Below are 27,004 nucleotides of genomic sequence, written 5' to 3'. Positions count from 1 at the left end.
CTTCAACCCGCCGGCTTCTGTCTTCTGGCTCTGCGAGGGGGACGGCGGTGCGGCTCCGGGAACGGACGACCAAGGTTAGGTTCCTGTGTTCGATCCCTCTGGAGCTAATGGTGTGCAGTAGCCTAAGAAGCGCAACCTAGCCGCAGTTAGTAGGTTTGCTTCTCTCCCCTCAGTCCCACGTAGCAGAGAGTCTGTTGCCAGCAGAAGCTCTCTGAAAATAAAAAACCTAACTAAAATACTTTCTTATTAGCAAGCTCAGGAGAGCTCACTAAAATGCACCCAGCTCTGTCCGGGCACAGATTCTAACTGAGTGCTGGAGGAGGGGCATAGAGGGAGGAGCCAGTGCACACCAGTAGTACTAAATCTTTCTTAGAGTGCCCAGTCTCCTGCGGAGCCCGTCTATTCCCCATGGTCCTTACGGAGTCCCCAGCATCCACTAGGACGTTAGAGAAAAGAGGAGAACCACTGGCGCTAGGTCCTTAAAGTTTTAAGATTACTTACCCTTTAATTAGTAGGTGATGTTAACCTTGGGAATTGATCGTAAACCAATGGGATAGATATCCACGTCATAGGGGTATATTCAATAAGAGTCGGATCTATTCCGACATGCAGTTATCAGAATGTATTCGACGACCCTATTCAAAGAGTGACCAAATCCGACTGTCGGATTTGGCTGCTGCTGATGTTCACCCAGACGCTGCTGCTCCCTGGCGCTGCTCCTCACTCCCTCGCGTCAGAGCGCGAGATCATTAGATCGGCAGGGTGGATGGAGGAGGGGGCGGCAAGGTCATTTTTACAAAGTAGGATTTACACTGTTGGAAACGGGACCAAAACCTGTCGGATTTGGTCCCTTTTCCGACAGAAGCACGCGGATCGGCGGCTATTCCGCCGATACACGTGCATTTCCGACCAGTCGGATTCCCGACCTGTCGGAAAAAACGGGGCCGCATTAAATAGATCTGAACCCCTTCCAACCTAAACCTGCAGTAAACTGCTGTGTTTACGACAAGACAGCAATTTCCGACAGGTATTGAACACCCCATAATGGTAAATGAAGGTGAATGGATTTATTATTACAATAAAAAACACAAATAAATGAGATGGATGAATACAAATTCACATAAAAAACATGCAGAATATCATCAAATGGATATGTGCACAATAGGATCTCAAATGTTCATTAAAGTGACTTGTGCTCCTACCGGTAAATCCTTTCCTCGTAGTCCGCAGAGGATGCTGGGGTCCATATTAGTACCATGGGGTATAGACGGGTCCACCAGGAGCTATTGGCACTTTAAGAGTTTGAGTGTGGGCTGGCTCCTCCCTCTATGCCCCTCCTACCAGACCCAGTCTAGAAACTGTGCCCGAGAAAATGACATACTTCGAGAGAAGGAAATACACAGATAGTGGCGAGATTCACACCAGCTCACACAACAAGGCAAATCCAGTCAACATGCCGGAAAACTCAGCAAAAGCTAAAACAGTAAAGAATGCAGAACTTACCTAAGAACTAGGCAGTACTGAACCAAACAACCACTGCAGGATAAAGAAGTGCACAGCATCCTCTACGGACTACGAGAAAAGGATTTACCGGCAGGTAATTAAAATCCTATTTTCTCTTACGTCCTAGAGGATGCTGGGGTCCATATTAGTACCATGGGGCTGTACCAAAGCTCCCAGAACGGGAGGGAGAGCGCGCAGGCTCCTGCACAGCCGAGACAACCCGGGCAGCTGCCCAGGCAGAACTCACCTTACGAGGAGAGTGGGCCTTAACAGGTTTCGAACACTGCAATCCTGCCATAGAATATGCATGCTGGATGGTGAACCTGATCCAGCGAGAAATCGACTGCTTAGAAGCAGGACACCCAATTTTCTTGGGATCATAGAGGACAAACAGAGAGAGTCAGATTTTCTGTGACGTGCCGTCCTCTTCACATAAATCTTCAAAGCCCTCACAACATCCAAGGCCTTTGAAGCAATTGAGGAATCAGTATCCACTGGCACCACAATAGGTTGGTTGATATGAAAAACCGACACAACCATAGGAAGGAACTGTTGACGAGTCCTGAGTTTCGCCCTATCTTCATGGAAGACCAGATAGGGACTTTTACGGGACAAAGCCCCCAATTCCGAAACACGTCGAGCCGAAGCCAAGGCCAACAAAGTTACCACCTTCCACATGAGAAACTTGATTTCAGCCTCCTGTAGAGACTCAAACCAAACCGTTTGCAGGAACTGTAACACCACATCAAGATCCCAGGGTGCCGTTGGTGCCACAAAGGGAGGCTGGATGTGCAGAACCCCTTTCAAAAAGGTCTGAACCTCAGGAAAAACAGCCAATTGTTTCTGGAAGAAAATGGACAAAACGGAGATCTGGACCTTGATGGAGCCCAATCTCAGGCTATATCCACACCTGCTTACAGGAAAAGGAGAAAACGTCCAAGTTGAAAATCCACCGCAGGAAATTTCTTGGACTCACACCAAGACACACATTTTTTCCAAATTTGACGTTACCCCCTCCTGGCCTGTATCAGGGTAGGAATAACCTCGCTCGGAATACCCTTCCGAGCTAAGATCTGGCGCTCAACCGCCATGCCGTCAAATGTAGCCGCGGTAAGTCCTGATAAGCGAACGGCCCTTGCAGTAGAAGATCCTCTCGAAGGGGTAGGGGCCTTGGATCTTCCAGCAGTAGATCCAGCAGATCCGCATGCCAAGCCCTCCTTGGCCGGTCTGGAGCAATGAGAATTGCCAGAAATGTTGTTCTTTTTACAAGTTGTAGATCTCTTGGAATTAGAGGAAGTGGAGGGAATGCATACACTGACGTGAACACCCACGGCATCACTAGTGCGTCCACCGCCACTGCCTGTTGGTCCCTCGACCTGGAACAGTACCTCCGTAGCTTCTTGTTGAGGCGAGAGGCCATCATGTCAATGTGAGGAACCTCCCCACCAACTGGTTACATCCTCGAACACCTCAGGGTGGAGGCCCCACTCTCCTGGCTGGAGATCGTGTCTGCTGAGGAAGTCCGCTTCCCAGTTGTCTACTCCCGAAATGAAGATTGCTGACATCGCTACAGCGTGACTTTCTGCCCAGAGGAGGATTTTTGTCACCTCCGACATTGCAGCCCTGCTCTTCGTTCCGCCTTGTCTGTTTATGTAGGCCACTGTGGTCACGTTGTCCGACTACACCTGAACAGCCCGATCCTGTAGAAGGTGTGCTGCTTGAAGAAGTCCGTTGAATACGGCTCTTAGCTCCTGGATGTTTATCGGAAGAAGGGACTCCTGACTCGACCACCTTCCTTGGAAGGTTTCCCCTTGAGCGACTGCTCCCCAACCTCTTAGACTTGCGTCCGTGGTTAGAAGGATCCAGTCCTGAAATCCGAACCTTCGGCCCTCCAGAAGGTGTGGTGGTTGTAGCCACCAGAGGAGCGAAATCCTGGCTTTCAGAGACAGACGTAACCTCTGGTGCATGTGTAGGTGAGATACCAACCACTGGTCCAAGAGATCCAGCTGAAAGTAGCGAGCATGAAACCTTCCGTACTGCAGAGCCTCGTAGGAGGCAACCATCTTCCCCAGAAGGCGGAAGCACTGATGAACAGACACCCTGGAAGGCTTCAAGACATCCCGAACCATGGTTTGAATCACCAGCACTTTTTCCACCGGTAGAAAGACCCTCTGTTCCTCCATGTCGAGGATCATTCCCAGGAAAGACAGCCTCCTTGTCGGCTCCAGATGAGACTTTGGACGTTTCAGAATCCAACCGTGCTTCTTGAGCAGATGCGTTGAGAGCGCAATGGATCTTAACAACTTCTCCTTGGAAGATGCCTTGATCAGCAGATCATCCAGATACGGAATTATGTTCACCCCCTGCTTGCGGAGAACCATCATCTCTGCCATCACCTTGGTGAAGACCTTCGGTGCCGTGGAGAGACCGAACGGCAGCGCCTGAAACTGATAGTGATCGTCTAACAGTGCACACCTGAGATAAGCCTGATGCGGCGCCCAAATAGGAATGTGGAGGTATGCATCCTTGATGTCAAGGGACAGCAGGAACTCCCCCTCCGTCAGTCCTGAGATAATTGCCTTCAGAGACTCCATCTTGAATTTGAAGTCCCTGAGATAAGGGATCAAAGATTTCAAATTCAGAATTGGCCTTGCTGAACAATCCGGCTTCGGAACCACAAAAAGGTTCGAATAGTAACCTTTGGTCAACTGATGAGGTGGAACTGGAACAATGACCTCGGACACTATACATTTTCGGATAGAGTCCAGTGGAATAACTGTCTGCCGGCAAAGCCGGCAAGCCTAATTTGAAGAATCTGTGAGGTGGGAGAGTTTGAAACTACAGCCTGTACCCCCAAGACACAATATCCTGCATCCAGGGGTCCACCTGACCTTCCTCCAGGCTTTGCGGTCCACCGTCATGCTGAGGACTTTGAGGTACCAGAAGAAGGCTTCTGGTCCTGGGTACCTGCGGGAGCAGGCTTTTTGGATTTGGCACGACCACCTCTAAAGAAGGTGTAAGAGGGCTTGTTCTTTCTAGGCCTAGTGGGCCGAAAGGACTGTGACGTGTTGGGAGTAAAAGGCTTCTTCGTAGCCGGTGCAACAGAGGGGAAAAAGGAGACTTACCCGTCGTAGCAATCCACGCATCCAGCGCCTCCCCAAACAGAGCCTGACCTGTGTAGGGTAGTCTCTCCACACGTTTCCTGGATTCCGCGTCCGCAGAGACGCCTGCGAGCCAAGACGGACATGGAGGAGACCCCCGCAGCCATGGAACCCAGATACTTTATGGATTCTACCAGGAACCCTGCAGAATCCTGTATGTTACGTAAAAATAAATCAACGTCACCTTTATCTATCGTAGTCAAGTACTCCTGCAGAGTTATTGAACACTTTGCTATAGCTTTTGAAATCCATGCACAGGCAATAGAAGGCCGCAGTATAGCCCCTGAAGCAGTGTATATGGATTTGAGCGTAGCATCCACTTTGCGATCTGCCGGGTCTTTCAACGCGGTAGATCCCGGGACTGGTAAGACCACCTGTTTTGACAGCCCAGAATCTTTTTAGGGATCTGGAATTTTTTCTCCAGGTTTTCCCAGGCTTTTTCAAATATAGCATTTAATTCCTTAGATGCCGGGAAGGTGAGAGGGGCTTTCTTACCGTCTGTGAAAAAGGCCTCCTCAACCTGCTCAGGAGGTGTGTCAGAAATATGTAACACATTCCGCATGGCCTCAATCATCAACTGCACCCCCTTAGCAAGTGATGCCGACCCCCTCGACACATCCACATCACCGTCTGCTGTGTCAGAATCTGTATCAGTGTCATCCTGCATAATATGAGCAAGAGCACGCTTGTGAGAATGTACCGCAGGGGGCACTGAGGGAGCAGTATCGGACCATACTGCCATAGAGGACTGCAATACCTGAGTAGTATGCTCAGTCCTTGCAACCCTTTCAGAAATTTGAGAAATAGCACCCCTAAGAGGTAAACCACTCCGGTTCTCTAGCTGGGATCTGCGCTACAACAGTGCAATCCTGATTACATGGGATGGGATCTTCCTGAGAAGATAAGTCTACAGCAGCATATGAGAGTCTCTAGACATGTTTGCTTGTACGCCCCACATACACACAAGGTACAGGGTAGACAGAGATTCCCCACCAAGAATGGCAGAGAGACACAGAAATTGGTGCCAACCCACACACAGCGCTATATAGGTATAGGGAGACCCTTAACCAGCACTGCCTGTGTCCATTAATAGGTCTTTACACAGCCACCCCTCCCTTCTACAACCCCCTGGTACCGTACAGATATCTGGAGGTGCTCTGGAGGGACTGCTCTTCTACTCGCAGCGTGTCTGCAGGCAGGAAAATGGCGCTGAACGCTACTGGGTCTGCTCTGAGAAGCTCCGCCCCCTTAATGGCACTGTATTCCCGCTCTTGCTAGATTATACTGGCCTGAGGATTTTGTGCTGGCTGAGATCCGCGGACCCAGACAGGTTGTTAAGTGTAGGGTTAAGGCGCCAGCTCAGGGCGCCCCTCACAGCGCAGCCCCTAAGTACTGCTGAGCTCCCCGGAGCGCAGTTAGTACTGCGCTCCTACCGTGTAGCCGCCATCTTCACATCGGCTCCCTGCTTGCTAGGGAGCCGATGACTCACTCGCCACACTTCAGCTCTGTAGAGCTCCCCTATCTATGACCAGCTCCTCCCCGCACATTTTCTAAACAGGGTCTGGTAGGAGGGGCATAGAGGGAGGAGCCAGCCCACACTGTTAATCTCTTAAAGTGCCAAATGGCTCCTGGTGGACCAGTCTATACCCCATGGTACTAATATGGACCCCAGCATTCTCTAGGATGTAAAAGAAAATAGGATTTTGGTACCTACCGGTAAATCCTTTTCTCATAGTCCGTAGAGGATGCTGGGGTCCACATTAGTACCATGGGATATAGACGGGTCCACCAGGAGCCATTGGCACTTTAAGAGTTTGAGTGTGGGCTGGCTCCTCCCTTTATGCCCCTCCTACCAGACCCAGTCTAGAAACTGTGCCCGAGGAGACGACATACTTCGAGAGAAGGAATTAACACAGATAGTGGTGAGATTCATACCAGCTCACACATACAAGGCACGTCAAGACAACTAGCTTAAACTACTCAGCAACAGCTGAAACATTAGTTACCAAGTAACAATGCAGTACTCAACTAAAACAAAGTTGTACTGAACCAAATAACAATTGCAGGAAAACGAAGCGCTGGGCGGGTGCCCAGCATCCTCTACGGACTACGAGAAAAGAATTTACCAGTAGGTAACCAAAATCCTATTTTCTCTTACCTCCTAGAGGATGCTGGGGTCCACATTAGTACCATGGGGATGTACCAAAGCTCCCAGAACGGGAGGGAGAGGGCGGACGCTCCTGCAGAACTGATTGACTGAACTTCAGATCATCAGAGGCCAAAGTATCGAACTTGAAAAAAAACTTTGCAAACGTGTTCGACCGAGACCAAGTTGCAGCTCGGCAAAGTTGCACTGCCGAGACACCTCGGGCAGCCGCCCAGGAAGACCCCACCTTACGAGTAGAGTGGGCCTTAACAGATTTTGGACACGGCAGTCCTGCCGTAGAATAAGCGTGCTGGATAGTGAACCTGATCCAGCGAGAAATAGTCTGCTTAGAAGCAGGACACCCAATTTTCTTGGGATCAGAGGACAAACAGAGAGTCCGACTTCCTGTGACGAGAAGTTCTCTTCACATACATCTTCAGAGCCCTCACGACATCCAAGGACTTTGAAGTAATTGAGGAGTAAGTACCCACTGGCACCACAATAGGTTAGTTGATATGAAATGCCGACACAACCTTCGGAAGAAACTGCTGACGAGTCCGGAGCTCCGCTCTATTTTCGTGGAAGATCAAGTAAGGGCTCTTACAGGATAAAGCCCCCAGCACGGACACACGTCTAGCAAAAGCGAAGGTCAACAAAGCGACCGCCTTCCATGTAAGAAATTTGAGCTCTACCTCCTGTAGCAGTTCAAACCAATCCGACTGGAGGAACTGCAACACCACGTTAAGTTCCCATGGCGCCGCGGGCGGTACAAAGGGAGGTTGGATATGCAGAACTCCCTTCAAAAAGGTCTGAACCTCAGGGAGGGCAGCCAATTGCTTCTGAAAGAAAATGGATAGGGCTGAAATCTGGACCTTCACAGATCCCAACCTCAGACCCATATGCACTCCTGCTTGCAGGAAGAGGAGGAAACGTCCCAGTTGAAAGTCCACCGCAGGAAATTTCTTGGACTCACACCAAGAAACATATTTCTTCCAAATACGATGGTAATGTTTTGACGTTACCCCTTTCCTAGCCTGTATGAGGGTAGGAATAACCTTTTTTGGAATGCCTTTCCCGAGCAAGAATCAGGCGCTCAACCTCCATGCCATCAAACGTAGCCGCGGTAAGTCTTGATAGGCGAACGGTCCCTGCTGCAGCAGGTCCTCCCGCAGAGGAAGAGGCCTCGGCTCTTCTTGCAGTAGATTCAGAAGGTCCGCGTACCAAGCCCATCTGGGGCAATGAGGATCGCTTGAACCCTTGTTCTCCTTATGAGCTTTAGGATACTTGGAATGAGTGGGAGTGGTGGAAACACGTACATTTACTGGAATACCCACGGAGACACCAGGGCGTCCACTGCCACTGCCTGTGGGTCCCTCGACCTGGAACAATAACGTCGAAGCTTCTTGTTGGGACGAGAGGCCATCATGTCTATTTGGGGTAGGCCCCAAAGATCTGTTATTTCCTCAAACATCTCCGAATGGAGTCCCCACTCTCCTGGATGGAGATCGTGTTTGCTGAGGAAGTCTGCTTCCCAGTTGTCTACTCCCGGAATGAAGATGGCTGACAGCACCAACGCATGTATTTCTGTCCAGAGGAGTAATCTTGTCACCTCTGACATTGCCACTTTGCTCTTCGTTGCGCACTGTCGGTTTATGTAGTCCACTGTTGTTACGTTGTCCGACTGCACTTGGATGGCCCGATATCTCAGAAGAAGGGCCGCCTGAAGAAGACCGTTGTAGACGGCTCACATTCCAGGATGCTGATGGGCAGGCCGGCTTCCAGGCTTGACCACCACCGTCCTTGGAAGGTTACTCCTTGAGTGACTGCTCCCCAGCCCCGGAGGCTTGCATCCATTGTTAGCAGGACCCAGCCCTGAATCCCCGAACCTGCAGCCTTCTAGGAGGTGAGGCAATTGGAGCCACCAGAGGAGAGAAATCCTTGCCCTTGGCGACAGACGAATTGTCTGATGCATGTGGAGGTGAGATCCCGACCACTTGTCCAGGAGATCCAGTTGGAACCTCCCGTACTGGAGAGCCTCGTAGGAGGCCACCATCTTTCCCAATAGGCGAATGTATTGATGAACCGACACTTGGGGTGGCTTCAAGGCATCCCAGACCATGGACTGGATCACCAACGCCTTGTCTCGCGGAAGAAAAACCCGCTGCACTTCCATATCTAGGATCATTCCCAGAAATGACAATCTCTGGGTTGGTTCCAAATGTGACTTTGGAAAATTCAGAATCCACCCGTGACTCTGGAGCAGTCGCATTGTGAGAACAATGGACTGCAGCAGCTTCTCCTTGGACGATGCCTTTATCAGGAGAACGTCCAGATAAGGAATGATTTTCACACCCTGCTTGCGGAGTAGTATCATCATTTCCGCCATCACCTTGGTAAACACCCTTGGTGCTGTCGAGAGGCCGAATGGCAGAGCCTGGAACTGAAAATAACAGTCCAGCAATGCGAAGCGAAGATAAGCCTAATGCGGCAGCCATATCAGAATTTGAAGGTATGCATGCTTGATATCCAGTGATACCAGGAATTCCCCCCTCTTCCAGACCTGATATCACCGCCCGGAGAGACTCCATCCTGAACTTGAACTCCTTTAGAAAGGGGTTCAATGATTTTAGGTTCAGAATGGGCCTGACTGAACCATCCGGTCATGGTACCATAAAAAAGGTTCGAATAGTAACCCCTTGTCAGCATGTGAGGTGGCACCAGCACAATGACCTGTGCCTCCACCAGCTTTTGGACAGCGTCTTGAAGCACTGTGCTGTCCTCCAACAGAGTTGGTAAGCCCGACTTGAAAAAACCATGAGGAGGGAGACAAAATATCTACTACCCAGGGATCCATGCCGGATGATACCCATACATAACAGAACTGTCCGAGTCTCGCTCCCACAGGCCCCACCACCGGGTCGTGCAGTCCACCGTCATGCAGAGGACTTTGGGGTACCTGAAGCAGGCTTTTGTTCCTGGGAACCTGCAGCAGCACATTTCTTGGACTTAACCTTACCTCCCCTAAAGAAGGTATTGGATGATCTGGCTTTTGTAGGCCGAAAGGACTGCTGCGCAGCTGAGGAGAAGGATTTCTTCGGAGCAGGTGCTGCTGAGGGAAGAAACGGAAACTTACCCGCTGTAGCGGTGGATATCCACGCATCTAGAGCTTCCCCAAAGAGAGCCTGACCTGTATAGGGTAGCGAATCCACACTTCTTCTAGACTCCGCGTCGGCCGACCACTGGCGGAACCACAGTCCCCGACGAGCTGAAACAGACATGGAAGAATTTCCCACAGCCATGGAACCCAGGTCTTTCATGGATTCTACCATAAAACCTGCAGAATCATGAATGTTGCGTAAATACAATGCAACGTCATCCTTATCCATTGTATCCCAATCCTCAAGCAAGGTAGCCGACCACTTCACTATTGCCTTTGCAATCCATGCACTAGCAATAGTGGGACTTAATATGGCCCCTGAAGCAGTGTACATCAATAACACGCTTAAATCAATCTTCCTATCTGCCGGATCCTTTAAGGCGGTACATCCCAGAATAGGTAAAACCACCTTTTTTGAGAGTATGGATGCAGATGCATCAACAATCAGCGGGTTTTCCCACTTTTTCATATCCTTCTCAGGGAAAAGAAAAGCCACCAGAATCCTCTTAGGGATCTGAAACTTCTTGTCAGGGTTTACCAATGCTTTTTCAAATATAGCATTCAGCTCCTTTGACACAGGTAAGGTTAGCGAGGATTTCTTATTTTCAGTGAAAAAAGCCTCCTCAACCTGCTCAGGTGTGGTATCATTTACATTTAACACATCCCTGATGGCCTCTATCAACAATTGCACCACCCTTGCAAGAGATGCGGTGCAAGAGATGCGGATCCCCGCAACACATCCCCATCACCATCTTTAGTGTCAAAATCGGAATCCGTGTCATCTTGTGTAACATGCACAAGCGCACGTTTGTGGGGGTATATAGTGGGGTGTCCTGAGGTACAAGACACAGGCCATACTGCCATAGAGCTCTGTAATACCTGGGTTGTAGATTCACTACTAGCAACCCTGTCAGAAATCTGAGAAATCCAGGTTTTGATAGAGGAAAACTACTCTGGTTCCCTTGCTGGTATCTGTGCTAAACCAGTGGTAACCTGATTACATGGAATGGGATCATCCTGGGAGAATAAATACTCAGCAGCATATGACACAGTGTCCCTGGACATAGCTAAAGGAGAGCACCAAACACTCTACACACACACACACACACACACACACACACACACACACACACACACAAACACACAGGTGAGGGCAGACAGAGTCTTCCCCCCCCCCCCCCCCCCCCCAACAATGGCAAGAGACAGAGATTGGAGCCAACCCACACACAGCGCTATGTAGCAAGGAGAAACCCCTCGTCAGCGCTGACTGTGCTCCTTAATAGGACACACAGTCTTATTACAGCCTCTCCTACCTTCTACAACCCTCTGGTACCGTGTACAGTAAGCTGGAGTTGCTGTGGAAGGACCTGAATCTTCCTCTCAGCGCTTGCAGGCAGGAAAATGGCGCTGGAACGCTGCTGGGTCCACTCTGAGGAGAAGCTACGCCCCTTAATGGCGCTGTCTTCCAGCTCTTCTGATGATTATACTGGCCTGAGGAGAGTTGCTGGGTGAGATCCGCGGAACTCGACAGGCTTGTTGACCAGTGGGGGTAAGCGCTGGCCCAGGGAGCCCATCACAGCGCCGCACTATGTGCCTCAGGTACCGTCCCAGGAGCGCAGTTAATACTGCGCTCCCTCCCCATTGCCGCCATCTTCACACCAGCCCCCCCGCTTATATGGGGTGGGGGGTCGGTGACTCACTCACCACTTCTTCAGCTCTGTAAGGTGTTGGCGGCATGCTGCTGGGGCGAGCGGTTCCCCTGTGATGGAGACCGATCAGACCCCTCTGGAGCTCAGTGTCCAGTCAGCGGGGTCAGTGGCTCAGACCCCGCAGGGCGGACACTGCTCCCCCCCTTAGTCCCTCTCTGCACGCAGGCTGTTGCCAACAGCCTCTTGTAAAAAAATAAACTCTAAAATAAAACTTTACTAGAAAAGCTCAGGAGAGCTACCCTAGCTGTGACCGGCTCTTCCGGGCACAATTTCTAAACAGAGTATGGTAGAAGGGGCATAGAGGGAGGAGCCAGCCCACACTCAAACTCTTAAAGTGCCAATGGCTCCTGGTGGACCAGTCTATATCCCATGGTACTAATGTGGACCCCAGCATCCTCTAGGACGTAAGAGAAAAGGGGGAGGAGGTCTCTCCATGTCCTGTTTGTGCGGTGGGCTAGCTTAAAAGTTAGCAGATGCGGTCCAAGGCTGAATAGCCTGGCACCACTGCATTAAGTTTTTTCAGCATGCACACACCAATATCTTTCCATGAACAGCTACTCCATCCAAACATCGCGTTTCGGTCCTTTGAAAACATTTTTCAAGAATCCATTCTTGAAAAAGGCCTACATTGGACCGAAATGCGTTACAGGTTGAGTATCACTTATCCAAAATACTTCTGGTACCAAGCATTTTGGATATCAGATTTTTCCGTATTCTGGAATAATTGCATACCATAATGAGATATCATGGCGATGGGACACAAGTCTAAGCACAGAATGCATTTATGGTTCATATACACACGGCCAATATTTTTAATAACTTTGTTTAATGCACAAAGTGTGTGTACATTCACACAATTCATTTATGTTTCATTTACACCTTATACACACAGCCTGAAGGTCATTTAATACAGTATTTTTAATAACTGTGTATTAAACAAAGTTTGTGTACATTGAGCCAGTAGAAAACAAAGGTTTCACTATCTGAGTCTCACTCAAAAAAATCTGTATTTCGGAATATTCCGTATTTCGGAATATTTGGATATGGGATACTCATCCTGTATTTGGACAGAGGACCTGTACATGGAAAGATATTGGTGAGTGCATGCTGAAAAAAACCTACTGTGGTGGTGCCAGGCTATTCAGCCTTGGACCGTATCTGTTAACCTTTAAGCTAGCCCACCGCACAAACGGGACATGGTGAAAGACCTCATGGCCCTTTTTGAGCACAAGTCACTTTAATGGACATTTGAGAACCTATTGTGCACATATCCATTTGATATTATTCTGCACGTTTTTTTATGTGAATATGTATTCATCCATCTCATGTACTTGTGTTATTTATTGTATTAAAACCATTCACCTTAGTTTACCATTATATTGTGGATATATATCCCACTGGTTTACAATCAAATCCCAAGGTTAACATCACCTACCAAATAAGGGGTAATCTTAAATCTTTAAGGACCTAGCGCCACTGGTACGCCTCTTTTTTGCATGTTTACGCTACGAGAAAAGGAAAAGAATAACATACTGTATATACATTTTGATTAATGGAGAACTTTGCTTTGATGTTATTTGACTCTTATTTGTTGACTTTTACCTCAGTGTGAAAAACCGGGATTGTCAATGCTGATTTGCTGGTTTTACCAAAGTTCCAGTACACTGGGGTAGATGTATTAAGCCTGTAAGCCTAGAGAAGTGATAAAGCAGTGATAAGTGCAAGGTGATAATGCACCAGTCAATAAGCTCCAATATGTGAATCGACAGTTAGGAGCCGATTGGCTGGTGCGTTAGCTTCCACTTATCACTGCTTTATCCCTTCTCTAGGCTTAATACATCTGCCCATTGTTATAAAGGCTTTCAAATTAAAGTTTAGTTTCTAAAGTACATGTTCAAAGTCATTTTTACCTTGCCGTCAACCTTGTAGCAGTTTTCAGAATTGCACATTTTAACACACTTTCCATCAATCCCTTGAAACACATACAAAATGTCTCTTACTAGAGAGGATTCTGTTATTTCAACAGGACCTGTAAAAGAAGAAAACTGGAGTTCAGAAGACAAAAAATAAATAAAAATATGGACAAAAAACGCATCAATTATGTAACACATCAAACAATCCTGTGCACAAACTTAAAGTAAAAACTTTTATACAATTTAAAAAAAAAAGCAATATACATTTTGCTTAAGAATAAAAATAGAGAATGCTAAATATTCACAGAACTACAAATTAACAGTACTTATTAAAACCACAAACAGTACAAATTATGTGTTGTACAATATCACTTGTTTGCGGAAGCACATTTCATATGAAAAAAAACACTAAAGGGGTAAATAAATTAAGTACTATTTGCAAGCTGATCCCTCTTGGAGTGTTTAACCCAGAAATGTAATGCACATGTAATGTGACCGCCTGGCAGTTGCTAATATGAAGCTCCAAGTCAAACCAGCCATGAGGCGCTCAACAGTCTGTACATTGTAAGTGTGGCAAATCACAGCAGTTATTCATCTAGTAATAATTTGACTTTTGTGTAAGTACAGTGTAAAAGTTATATAAAGAAGAAGAAAAAATCATCTGAATTCTGCAATGTGGGGCTCTTTGGTAGCAGATCCCACCAATACAGTCTTGTTTTGTAAACAAAGTCTTCAGGAAAAAAAAATACTTGAAAATAGGATTTTAATTACCTACTAGTAAATCCCTTTCTCGTAGTCCGTAGAGGATGCTGGGGTCCACATTAGTTCCATGGGGTATAGACGGGTCCACTAGGAGCCAATGGCACTTTAAGAGATTGAGAGTGTGGGCTGGCTCCTCCCTCTATGCCCCTCCTATCAGACTGTCTAGAAACTGTGCCCGAGGAGACGGACAACTTCGAGAGAAGGATATTACACAGATAGTGGCGAGATTCACACCAGCTCACACATACAAGGTAAACCACGCTAACCAGCTAGAAAAATCTGAAACGGCTGAACAATATTACTTAAACAAGTAACAAAACAGTACTTAACCAAGAACTAAGCAATACTGAACTAAGTAACCACTGCAGGATCACAAAGCGCTGGGCGTGCGCCCAGCATCCTCTACGGACTACGAGAAAAGGATTTATCGGTAGGTAATTAAAATCCTATTTTCTCTTACGTCCTAGAGAATGCTGGGATCCACATTAGTACCATGGGGAAGTACCAAAGCTCCCAGAACGGGAGGGAGAGCGCGGAGACTCCTGCAGAACTGATTGACCAAACTTCAGGTTCTCAGCGGCCAAAGTATCGAACTTGTAGTACTTTGCAAACGTGTTTGACCCAGACCAAGAAGCCGCTCAGCAAAGCTGTAAAGCCGAGACACCCCGGGCAGCCGGCCAGGAAGAATCCACCTTACGAGTAGAGTGGGCCTTGACAGACTTAGGACATGGCAATTCTGCCGTAGAATATGCATGCTTGATAGTGAACCTGATCCTGGATAGTGAACCTGATCCAGCGAGACATCGTCTGCTTAGAAGCAGGACATCCAAGTTTCATGGGATCCTACAGGACAAACAGAATCCGATTTTCTGTGACGAGCATTCCTCATCACATAGATTTTCAGAGCCCTTACAACATCCAAGGACTTTAATAAAATTGAGGAGTCAGTAGCCACTGGCACCACAATAGGTTGGTTGATATGAAATGCCGACAACCTTCGGAAGGAACTGCTGACGTGTCCGGAGCTCAGCTCTATCTTCATGGAAGATCAAGTAGGGACTCTTACAAGACAAAGCCACCAACTCCGACACACGTCTAGCAGAAGCTAAGGCCAACAAAGTGACAGCCTTCCACGTGAGAAACTTGACCTCAACCTCCGGTAGAGGTTCGAACCAATCCGATTGGAGGAACTAACACCACGTTAAGATCCCATGGCGTCGTAGGCGGCACAAAGGGAGGCTGGATGTGCAGAACCCCTTTCAGAAAAGTCTGAACCTCAGGGAGTGAAGCAAACTGTTTCTGAAAGAAAATGAATAGAGCCGAAATCTGGACCTTTACGGGTCCCAACCTTAGACCCATATCCACACCTGCTTGCAGGAAGAGGAGAAACCGTCCCAGTTGAAACTCCACCGTAGGAAACTTCTTGGACTCGCACCAAGATACATATCTTTTCCAAATACGACGGTAATGTTTAGGCGTTACTCCTTTCCTAGCCTGTATCAGCGTAGGAATAACCTTGCTAGGAAAGCTAATATCTGGCGTTCAACCTCCATGCCATCATACGTAGCCGTGGTAAGTCTTGATAAGCGAACGGCCCCTGCGGCAGCAGGTCCTCCCGAAGAGGAAGAGGCCTCTTCTAGCAATAGATCCAGAAGATCCGCGTACCAAGCCCTTCTTGGCCAGTCCGGAGCAATGAGGATTGCCTGAACTCTTGTTCTCCTTATGAGTTTTAGAACTCTTGGAATAAGTGAAAGAGGAGGAAACATGTACACCGACTGGAACACCCACGGAGTCACCAGGGCATCGACCGCCACGGCTTGAGGGTCCCTCAACCTGGAACAATACAGCCGAATCTCCTTGTTGAGACGAGAGGCCATCAGTTCTATTTGAGGTACATCCCAAAGATCTGTTACCTTCGTGAACACCTCCGGATGGAGTCCCCACTCCCCTGGATGGAGATCGTGTCTGCTGAGGAAGTACGCTTTCCAAATAGCTGCTCCCGGAATGAAGATTGCCGACAGCGCCAATGCGTGTTTTCCTGCCCAGAGGAAGACTCTTGTTACCTCTGACATTGCAGCTCTGCTCTTCGTTCCGCCCTGTCTGTTTATTTAAGCCACCATCGTTACACTGTCCGACTGCACTTGAATGGCTCGATCTCGAAGATGGGCAGCTTGGAGAAGACCGTTGTGGACAGCTCTTGGTTCCAGAATGTTTATTGGAAGGCTGGATTCCAGGCTTGACCACCGTCCTTGGAAGGTTTCCCCCTGAGTGACTGCGTCCCAGCCCCGGAGACTTGCATCCGTGGTTAGAAGGATCCAGTCCTGAATCCCAAACCTGCTGCCCTCCAGAAGGTGAGGTAGTTGCAGCCACCAGAGGAGTGAAATCCTGGCTTTCGGCGATAGACGTATTCTCTGATGCATGTGCAGATGAGATTCCGACGACTTGTCCAGGAGATCCAGTTGGAAGGACAGAGCATGAAACCTTCCGTACTGTAGATCCTCGTAAGAGGCCACCATCTTCCCCAGAAGGCGAATGCACTGATGAATCGAAACTAGGGGCTGGCTTCAGGACATCCCAGACCATAGTTTGTATCACCAATGCTTTCTCCTCAGGTATAAAACACCCTCTGCACATCCGTGTCGAGGATTATTCCCAAAAAAGACAACCTCCTGGTTGGCTCCAAATGTGATTTTGGAAGGTTCAGGATCCAACCATGTTCCCTAAGCAAATGAGTCGTGAGAACAATGGACTGCAACGTCTCCCTGGACGATGCCTTTATCAGCAGATCGTCCATATATGGAATTATGTTCACTCCGTCTGCGGAGGAAAACCATCATCTCTGCGATCACCTTGGTGAACACCCTCGGTGCTATTGAGATGCCGAATGGCAGTGCCTGAAATTGAAAGTGACTGTCTAACAAAGCAAATCTGAGATAAGCCTGGTGTGGCAGCCAAATAGGAATGTGGAGGTACACATCCTTGATCTCCAGGGATACCAGAAACTCACCCGCCTCCAGACCTTAAATCACTGCTCGGAGAGACTCCATTTTGAATTTGAATACCCTCCGGTAAGGGTTCAACGATTTCAAGTTCAAAATTGGTCTGACCGAACCGTCCGGTTTCGGTACCACGAAAAGATTTGAATAATAACCCTTGTTTTGCATATGAGGCAGAACTGGGACAATGACCTGTGACTTTTCCAATTTTAGGATGGCTTCCTGCAGGATAGTCCTGTCTGTCGGCAAAACTGGCAAGCCTGATTTGAAGAATCGGTGAGGCAGGAGTTCTTGAAAATCCAGTCTCTACCCCTGGGACACAATATCCAGTACCCAGGGATCCAGGCCGAACGACACCCAGACGTGTCTGAAACGTCTGAGTCCCGCACCCATCAGCCCGTCCTCCAGGCTTTGTGGTCCACCGTCATGCTGAGGATTTTGAGGAACCAGAAGCAGGTCTCTGGTCCTGGGAGCCTGCAGGTGCAGGCTCTTTGGATTTTGCACGATCACCTCTAAAGAAAGTGGTAGGAGTCTTGGACATTTTTGCCTTAGTTGTCCAAAAGCACTGTGGCACAGCTGAAGAAAATGGTTTCTTTGTAGGTGGTGTAGCTGAGGGAAGAAACGGTGACTTAACTGCGGTTGCCGAGGAAATCCACGAATCCACCGCTTACCCAAATAGAGCCTGACCTGTGTAGGGTAGGTTCTCCACACTTCTCCTGGATTCCGTGTCTGCAGACCATTGGCGTAGCCAGAGTTCCCTGCAGGTTGAGACGACATGGAAGATATCCGTACAGTCAGCGTACCCAGGTCCTTCATGGATTCCACCATGAACCCCCCAGAATCCTGTAGGTTAAGTAAAAACAATTCAATGTCACTTCTATCCATTGTATCCAAATCCTCTAGTAATATGCCTGACCACTTTACTATGGCTTTAGAAATCCATGCACAGGCAATAGTGGGCCTTAACGCCACTCCTGAAGCAGTGTAAATGGATTTGAGCGTAGTGTCAATCTTACGATCAGCCGGTTCTTTTAACGCAGTAGATCCAGGGAGAGTAAAAACCACCTTTTATACAGTCTGGAGACAGATGTGTCAACAATTGGTGGGTTTTCCCATTTTTTCCGATCTTCCTCAGGGAAGGGAAAAGCAACCATAACCCTTTTGGGATCTGGAATTTTTTTCAGGGTTTTCCCAGAATTTTTCAAATATAGAAAGGTTCTATCTAGTGCTTTAACAGAGGGACCATTGTGTCAAGTTCTGGCTGACCCGTTCTCTCCACAGATGTTTGGGTGACTGGAACACTGTCCGGGATGCAGGGAATGCCTTGAACGGTGTCATAGGTAGCTAAATGCAGAAAGCATGTATACAGCTTCAATTTCCAAGAGTCTAATATCCCTTGGAGGATTCCGTGCAGATAATCAAGAGTGAAAAGAAAGACTGTCAAAGTTCAGTCAGAGAGAGTGCTCTGGGGTAAATAGAACTAGCAGTTCATATGTTGATAATTTATCTGGTGAGCATTGACATTCCAAATTGCAAATACAATATGTCAGGGACATGCGGTGAGGTAAATGGCTCATGATACACTGGCTAATGCCAGAGCCAGATTTACACCGAATATATGAGACCATGGGTTCATGTGGGTATTACACACAGGTGCATCAGTAAACACTGCTGGAAATTTAGTCAGGTTTGATCGTAGATGTTCAGAAAAGAGACAGGCACTGCCTCCCCTGTCAGACATTTTACTGCAGAGTTTGGACTATAAAAAATGATTAGAAGAATACAAAGAAGATATTTCTGATATATTCTTGGAATTTTTCATATACTTTATATAGTCAAAACCCTGATGCATACTGTACGTTCATATCACAGTAAAGGCTATGCCTCACTTCACATCACTGCAAGATGTAAGTAACCCTTATTAATGCGAGGCCGTGAGATGATCACATGAACAGACTCAAAATTCGTGCCTATTATTGGACAGGGTTCACTACGGCTGGCCGGCGGTCGGGCTCCCGGCGACCAGCATCCCGGCGCCGGGAGCCCGACCGCCGGCTTACCGACAGCTTGGCGAGCGCAAATGAGCCCCTTGCGGGCTCGCTGCGCTCGCCACGCTACGGGCACGGTGGCGCGCTACGCGCGCCACACTATTTTATTCTCCCTCTATGGGAGTCGTGGACCCCCACGAGGGAAAATAAGTGTCGGTATGCCGGCTGTCGGGCTCCCGGCGCCGGTATACTGAGCGCCGGGAGCCCGACCGCCGGCAAACAGAAGACCACCCATTGGACACTGGTCTATGGCTGAGCACATATCACACATTGCGTGCACATTGCACGATGCAGTGGTACGGAGGCAGGATGAACCATTCTGAAAACTGCTACAAGGTTGATGGCAAGGTAAAAATTACTTCGAACATGTACTAAACTTTATTTGAAAGCATTTTTAACACTGTACTGGAACTTTGGGAAAACCAGATCAGTATTGACAATCCTGGTTTATCACACTGAGGTAAAAGTCAACAAATAAGGTGCAGTACGGTCAACCAAAAGATAACGTTAATGACCCGTAGGAGCGTGAAATTAAGGGAGCACACTGAGCAATCTGCACAATTTGTCATTCCAATTAGCCAGAAAACAACAAAAGCCAATGTCGTTCTGGTGTATACCTGGCCTAAGTGAGTTCATAAGGTGGGTATACACAGAGCGATGTTTAGAAACTTTCTAAGCAATCTAACTAGATTGCTTAAAAATTAGCTTAACATCGCTCCATGTGTTGGGGTGCCGGCTACAGCGATGCGCGGGTCCCACACGTCGCTATCGCCGGTGCTAGCAGGGTGAATTTGTGTCAACACTTGTGGAAGTCACCAGCTCAAAACCATAAAGTGGTGGACCAAAAACAGGTTTGAATAGAAAACAATTCCCTGGTAAGTAAGCTCAGTACTTAAATTGACTGAAGAATGAATGGTATATATATTTTTTAATGTGCAGCATCCTTGCTCACCTCTTCAACCTATCATTCTCTAACGACATCTCTCATTCACTATTCAAACATGCTCTTGTCTCACCTATTCTCAAACAACCCAACCTTGACCCTTCATCACCCACTAGCTACTGCCCCATCTCCTTTCTCCCATATGCCTCCAGACTACTTGAGCGGCTGGTATTCAGCCGTCTCACCAACTACCTCTCTGACAAATCCATCCTTGAACCTTTTCAGTCTGGCATTTGCCCACTCCACTAAAACTGCCCTGGTCAAAGTCACCAATGACCTGAAACAAAAGAAACTACTACACTGAAGTAGCTCCCCTAGCGCCAATATAATTAGATTTGTTCAATTAACCACATGTATATGTCTTAAATCTGCATGCAGCTCACTGTACACAGTGAGCTGCATGCAGATTTAAGACATATACATGTGGTTAATTGAACAAATCTAATTATATTGGCGCTAGGGGAGCTACTTCAGTGTAGTAGTTTTTTTTGTTTCTGTTACTATAATAATACTAGTGGAAATTTTATTATTGAGATAAAAATTTATCAATAAATGTATTATAATAAGAAAGCAAGCTGTCTGTAGTTCTTTTGTTTTTAGTCACCAATGACCTGCTTTTGGTCAAATCAGGTATTACTTCACGCTGATCATCCTCCTGAATCTTTTTGCAGCCTTCGACACCATGGATCATCCTTTCCTCCTCCGCACCCTCCAGTCAACTGGCTTCTCTAGCACTGTCGTTGCCTGGTTCACCTCTTACCTTGCTAACCACTCATTCTCTGTGTATGCCTCCAGCTCCACCTCAACCCCTTCCACCCTCCCTATTGGTGTCCACCAGGGTTCTGTCCTTGGACCCCTTCTCTTTACCCTGTACACTTCTTCCCTGGGTGCGCTCATAAGCGCCTTCAGCCTCCAATACCACCTCTATGTGGCTGATCCGCAACTATACATTTCTTCTCCGGATCTCTCTCAGGCATCCAGCTCCCTGTTTGCCATCTCCTCCCGGATTTCTGAACGCACCCAGAAGCTCAACTTGGACAATACCGAACTCATCATCTTTCCCCTATCCAGTTACCCAACTCCGCTGCCTATGCATCACTCTCGGCTCCTCCCTTTCCTTCACCGTCCACATCCCATCATCTTTACCCTATCCAGTTCCACAACTCCGCTGCCTGGGCATCACTCTCTGCTCCTCCCTTTCCTTCACCCTCCACATCCAATCTCTGGCTCAATCTTGTCGATTCCAGCTATGCAACATCGCTCGCGTCAGGCCATTCCTCTCCAAGAGTGCGACTAAACTTATTATCCACTCACTGGTCATCTCACAGCTAGACTATTGCAACATTCTCCTAACTGGTCTCCCACTCTCCTCTTCGACAAAACCTACACTGGCTCCCATTCCTCCATAGAATACTCTTTAAACTGCTCACCGTCACATACAACGCCCTAATTCCACTGCCCAATACATGTCCAAACTCCTCTCCCTACGTACAACCGCCCGCCCACTCCGGTCGTCTCTCCTCTACCTGGTCACTACATCCCATGCGCAAATCCAAGCTTTTGCCTACGCTGCCACTCTTCACTGGAACAGGCTCCCTTGCTCTATTAGACACTCACCGACCTTGCAAAGCTTCAAAGGGGCACTGAAAACTCACCTGTTCATCAAAGCGTACCCTTCCGCATAACCTAGTCTTGAAACCGCTCTTCCATCTTCACGTCTTTACCATCTCTGCCTCACTTACTTCCTGACACCAGGCCACCTTCCGCTTACTTGTACTCATGTCACCTGTCCGTCTCCCTCTCCCCCTAGATTGTAAGCTCCTTAGAGCAGGGCCCTCTTCCCTCCTGTTCTCACAGCCCTCTTCTCTTGCACTTCAATGACACTTTCCTACTTAGTGACCGTCTAAACCTGCATTTCCTCTTGCGCGTGACTGTTCATTTCTTCCAATTACTGCCCGCCCTAAGTAGTATGCCGATTACTCCTTTGCTTCCTTACATCTCAGCTGTGTTGTGTAGTGAGAACTGTGGTGTAAATTGTTACATGCCCTCTGTGTTCGTTTTCTGTGATGTTAAATTCTGTATACCCTGTATTGTTCTAATGTGTGTTGTTTGCACAGCGCTGCAAAAAACTTGTGACGTCTTGTAAATAAATTGTAGTAATAATTTTAAAGCCTCAGGATTTGAAGTAGTGATAGCCTTAGACAATTGAGCTACATTCCAGTATACTGTAGGTGGCATTTCCAGGATATCCATATACTCTACTAATAATGCCTTAAGGATCTGTAAACCATGTTTAACCTGAAAGCTGCATTCAGATATTATCTACTAATCGCTGGCCATAATTATAGGAGTTTTGGTCACCTCCCATTGAATCTTTATCTCTTAAGCAGGCTGGCCGACACTAGACCATGGGGATTGCAGGATGCGGCTGGAGTTTGGCACTTAATGTAAACTGTAGCTTTAAACCCAAGTACCTGCATCCCCATGATTCCAGTATTCTTTAGGTGCCTCATGAAGTAGCGCACATTTTGGGGGCTGCTACTCAGCTCTCACTGTAGACGGTTCTTTTGTTGTAATATTTTTTTTTTTTTAAGTAATACATGCAATCTGCTGCTGGCTGCAGGGAGCAGGGGTCACATACCCATGACTCCAGTACTTCATTTAAAAAAAAAAAAAAAGTCTGGTAAGAAGTAGCAGTAACCTTGTGAAATAGTTAGAACATTCAAACAAACCAGTACGGAAAAGACAGGTCAAGAAACAACACCTCGCACAACTAAGCGTGAGATATGGAACACAGTGTGGCACAGCCTCCTAAAGAGAAAAAGATTCAATGGTAAGTAAGCAAAAATTCTATTTTCTCTTGCAGCAAGGCTGGGCAACAATTATTTTTTATTTATTAACATTGTCTTGAATAGCGCAGCATATTCCATTGCGCTTTACAATTAGAACCATGGGGCGTTCAATAGCCACCCCCATGGCAAGGAATGCGCAAACTGCCTTACTGGAAAGCTACACGTCCAAGTTGGCAGTGCTAGAAGCAAAAAAAAAAAGTGTGGTCAGTGGACTAGGTAGCTACCCAGGAGGGATTCACCTCCCTAGTGGAATGAGCTGGTATCTGGTTTGGTGACTGACATCTCAGACCAAAAGACAGACAGAGTGATGACTGTAGCTGACCAAAACAGATATAAAAAAAAAAAAAAATCAGAATCTGTGCAGCGGATAGAAGTAGAATTATTCAAGTAAACCCGCAGATCTCTGTCTGGCAGAGTCAGATCATCCCTGTCCCAGGAAGTCGCTGAAGAAGGAATAATTGGAACAAGAAGTTTGTGGTGTAAGAAAAAAAAAAACACACACAACATCGGCTGTAACTTAGAAACTGTACGAAGTACAGCACTATCATCCTGGAAGGCGAGGAAAGGCAACTTGCAGAATCAAACCCCTTGCAAGGACCCACGTCAAGGCGAGGAAAGAGTCATAAGAAAGAACCGCTTTCAAGTAACTAACTAAAGCTCTGTTGAATGTACAGGCTCAAATGGAGTCCGTTTCTGAGCGGATAAGACCAGTGGACAAGTGATTGAATACCTTGTTGCAGCAGATATAGTCGAAGATACCACAAGAGACCTATAGACATTGAGAGTGTCTGTGTACTACGACCTGCTTGACCAATTTGGTGCCAATACAATTACAGTCACCTGGGGGTCTTTAATGCGCTTGATACCACTCTAGATGAAAAACCCATGGAACACAGGCATCAACTGCGAAAGCCAACGGATTCCTGGATCTCACACAAAAGTGTAGAATCATGAAGTTATGGCGACAAGCTATGAGGTCAACTTCAGGAAGGCCCATCAACAACATGGTGCCACTGCTATAGATCACATCTCTGGGATAGACATTCTTTTGAGCAAGTCTGCTTCCCAATTCTTAAGCCCGGCGTGAATACCGATGTGATTGCTGAAACAAAAGGTCAGTAGCCATGAACGGTGCTTCCCCCATTGCTGTGGCACTGTTTGTGCTTACATGACTAGTTACATATGCCACTGCGTTGTTTCAATGAAAATGAACTGGCCAGCCGACCAAGGCCAACTTGGTCTCAAAGAGAACCAAAAAGCAGGCCCGGACTAATCGTGGAGAAACTCCAACAGGAAGTGCTGCCACAATGCTCTTTTGGCTAACCCCTGGAGAAACACCTGCTGCAGAGAGGTGTTTAGGGGGGGGGGGGGGGAGAGAAACAGTCCCAGCCGCCATGATTAAAAGGAATGCGTGGATCCATGTGCTACCAAATGGTAGGGCGAAGGACTGATAGAGCAAAGTCAACTGCTAACTGGAGTGAGTGAGTGAGTGAGTGAGTGAGTGAGTGAGTGAGTGAGGACCTGGCCAAGTAGGAACATGAAGATATACGTCCCTGATGTTGAGGGAGGCTAAAAATCTGTGGGCCTCCATGCAGTGGATAATTGATCAGAGAGATTCCATTGCAGGATTCACTTGAAGCTTGGCGTTTAAGGCAAAAATACATAATAATCGTCCAGAAGGAGCACTAACCCTTTATAGCAGTGGTTTCCAAACTTTTTTGATTCACGGCACCCTAGAATATCAGAATTTTTTTCACGGCACCCCTAGGCCAAAAATTTCTTATTGAAGAAATATTACATTAAGTAGATCGGGTTTATATGTCATCCTAAGGGTCAGTTGTGTGGTGAGGGACAAGATTTGCTTCTGTTTGGCCACATATTTTATGACTGGCAGCCACCAGCACTGGTTTTGCCTATTATATTGACCATGAATCATTTGAATTGGTACTGGACTACCAACCCAGGGCACCCCTGCAAGTGTCCCGAGGCACCCCAGGGAGCCACGGCACACAGGTTGGGAAACTCTGCTTTACAGATATAGAGAAAACATAGCTTGGTCTAAGGTCCCTATCTTCTCCACACTTTTGGTAAGAGCAGTGGGGGAAAAATGGCGGGATGGACTACCCCGGAAATAGAGTATGAAACCTATAGAAAGATGTCCAGCATCCAGAAGATGACTCCACCAACCCACTAAATTGGAGTAAGCATCAGTCTACATCCAACTAGGCTGAATAGGTGAGAACCCTGTTAGGAGCTTTGGACCCAGAGTGCCTATAGTCCCCCAGGAAAACATTCCATGGCACAAAATACCTGCAAGTAAAATGCCTGTGTCTTGCAAAATATTTATTGAGGGTGCTCCCCAAATAAAAGGAAGAGCAAAATGCACGAAAACGCAGACTCCTCTACTTGGGGCCAGCCACAGGGAGAAAAGAGCTGTATACATAGATGGCTTGGGTAACAAGAGCATCTGATGCCCAAACCTTACGCCCTCACCAAAAAAGGAAGCGTTTCCAAAGAACAACTGGATTCCAAATCCATGTACTATGCGTAGAGCCAAAGGGTTTGTCGAGCGGCGATACCTAAAGCAGAGACTAGTGGTGTCACATGAGCCCTTTTACGCATGGGCTCAAAGACAGGCTCAGTCAGTCACTTTACCTAATTGCTTTGCAGAGCCCTGTAAGGAATTCCTTTGGAGTATAGCAATGACAATGCTGGCCGAAGTTTCCATGGCTCAAATGCCCCCTGCTGAAGCCAGCCGTAGGAGAAAACCCATCCTAAAACCAATAGATAGAGACTTGAGACAACGGACAACCTTCTTGTTCAATAGATACCAAACTTAAACACTATGTGCTTTGAGAATCATGCCACCATATATCTACTTAGGGATACTATCCGTACTGGGCCACATGTGCTGCACTCAGTGTGCATTAGGGAACACAAATTGTTTTTTCTGCATGGAGAAGTAAACCTATCAGGAAGAAAAAAAAATTCTATTGAGCGCAAAAGACACGTAAAAAGGACACGTTTCCGCTTGGTTATCAAAGTCCAAGCAGGTAATGGACTGGCAACCGCAATAAGGAGATCCTCAATTCCATGACCTGAGAAAGAATCCAAATTCTGGAAGGACTACACAAAACAGAAACTCACCTCTTCTGAACCTGTATCTACAAGGACCCTGGGAAGATGGAAGACTATACTCTGCTGCTCACAGTCCACAAACGTCGATGAAATGTGCCAAACATGATGAAACTGCAATTTTTGAAAACCGACCGCTCCATGGATCTAGGTCCAAGAAGATCACATGCTGGGTGAACTACCCTTCATATTAAATGTTTGTCAGTAGCTAGTATATTTGTGTATTGGTGGAGTACCTCCCTACCAGAGTGGTGGGAACACACAAACTTCACACAGGCAGGGCCGCGGTGGGACAAACCCTTGACCTTAATGCAGTGAGGCAGCAATGCAAACCATACTGCCCTTGGGGAAGCTAGATAATATTGCGGTGAAAACAGCACATGATCTTAGCCAGTTTCTTCTGCTAAAGAGCAAGCAGTTGCCTACGTCAAACAGTGAATGGTTGAGAGTCCGTGCCCAAACTGGTACCGCCGTATAAGACGCAGCGCTACCTGGCACCTCACTGACTCCTTGAACAGCCTGAAGGTCTAGGAAGTTGATTGAAAGGCCCCTCTCTGTTGGGGTCCAATAGCCCGGGAAGGAGTGACTACTCCCCACCCTCAGAGGCTGGCGTCCATGGTGAGAAGTACCCAATGTAGAATCCAGAATGGTTGACCCTTGTCAAGGTTGAAGACGTGGA

General features: G+C 47.4%; 1 protein-coding gene across 2 annotated transcripts in view; it reads right to left on the bottom strand.

Moving 5' to 3' along the window:
* TUBGCP3 (tubulin gamma complex component 3) overlaps window positions 1-27,004 on the bottom strand; it is a 634,372-nt gene that overhangs the window by 407,589 nt on the left and 199,779 nt on the right. Inside the window, exon 7 of one of the 2 annotated variants that reach the window (XM_063953156.1) lies at window positions 13,677-13,705. In XM_063953156.1, the coding sequence (XP_063809226.1) occupies window positions 13,677-13,705 (29 nt within the window). Of the gene's footprint in view, window positions 1-13,586; window positions 13,706-27,004 lie in introns of both variants that reach the window. The other variant, XM_063953155.1, reaches the window with a different exon arrangement.

This window comes from Pseudophryne corroboree, chromosome 2 (genome assembly GCF_028390025.1).
Source record: "Pseudophryne corroboree isolate aPseCor3 chromosome 2, aPseCor3.hap2, whole genome shotgun sequence".
Classification (NCBI taxonomy): Eukaryota; Metazoa; Chordata; class Amphibia; order Anura; family Myobatrachidae; genus Pseudophryne; species Pseudophryne corroboree.
Note: the sequence above shows the minus strand (reverse complement) of the source record. Positions and strands in the feature narration are given on the sequence as shown.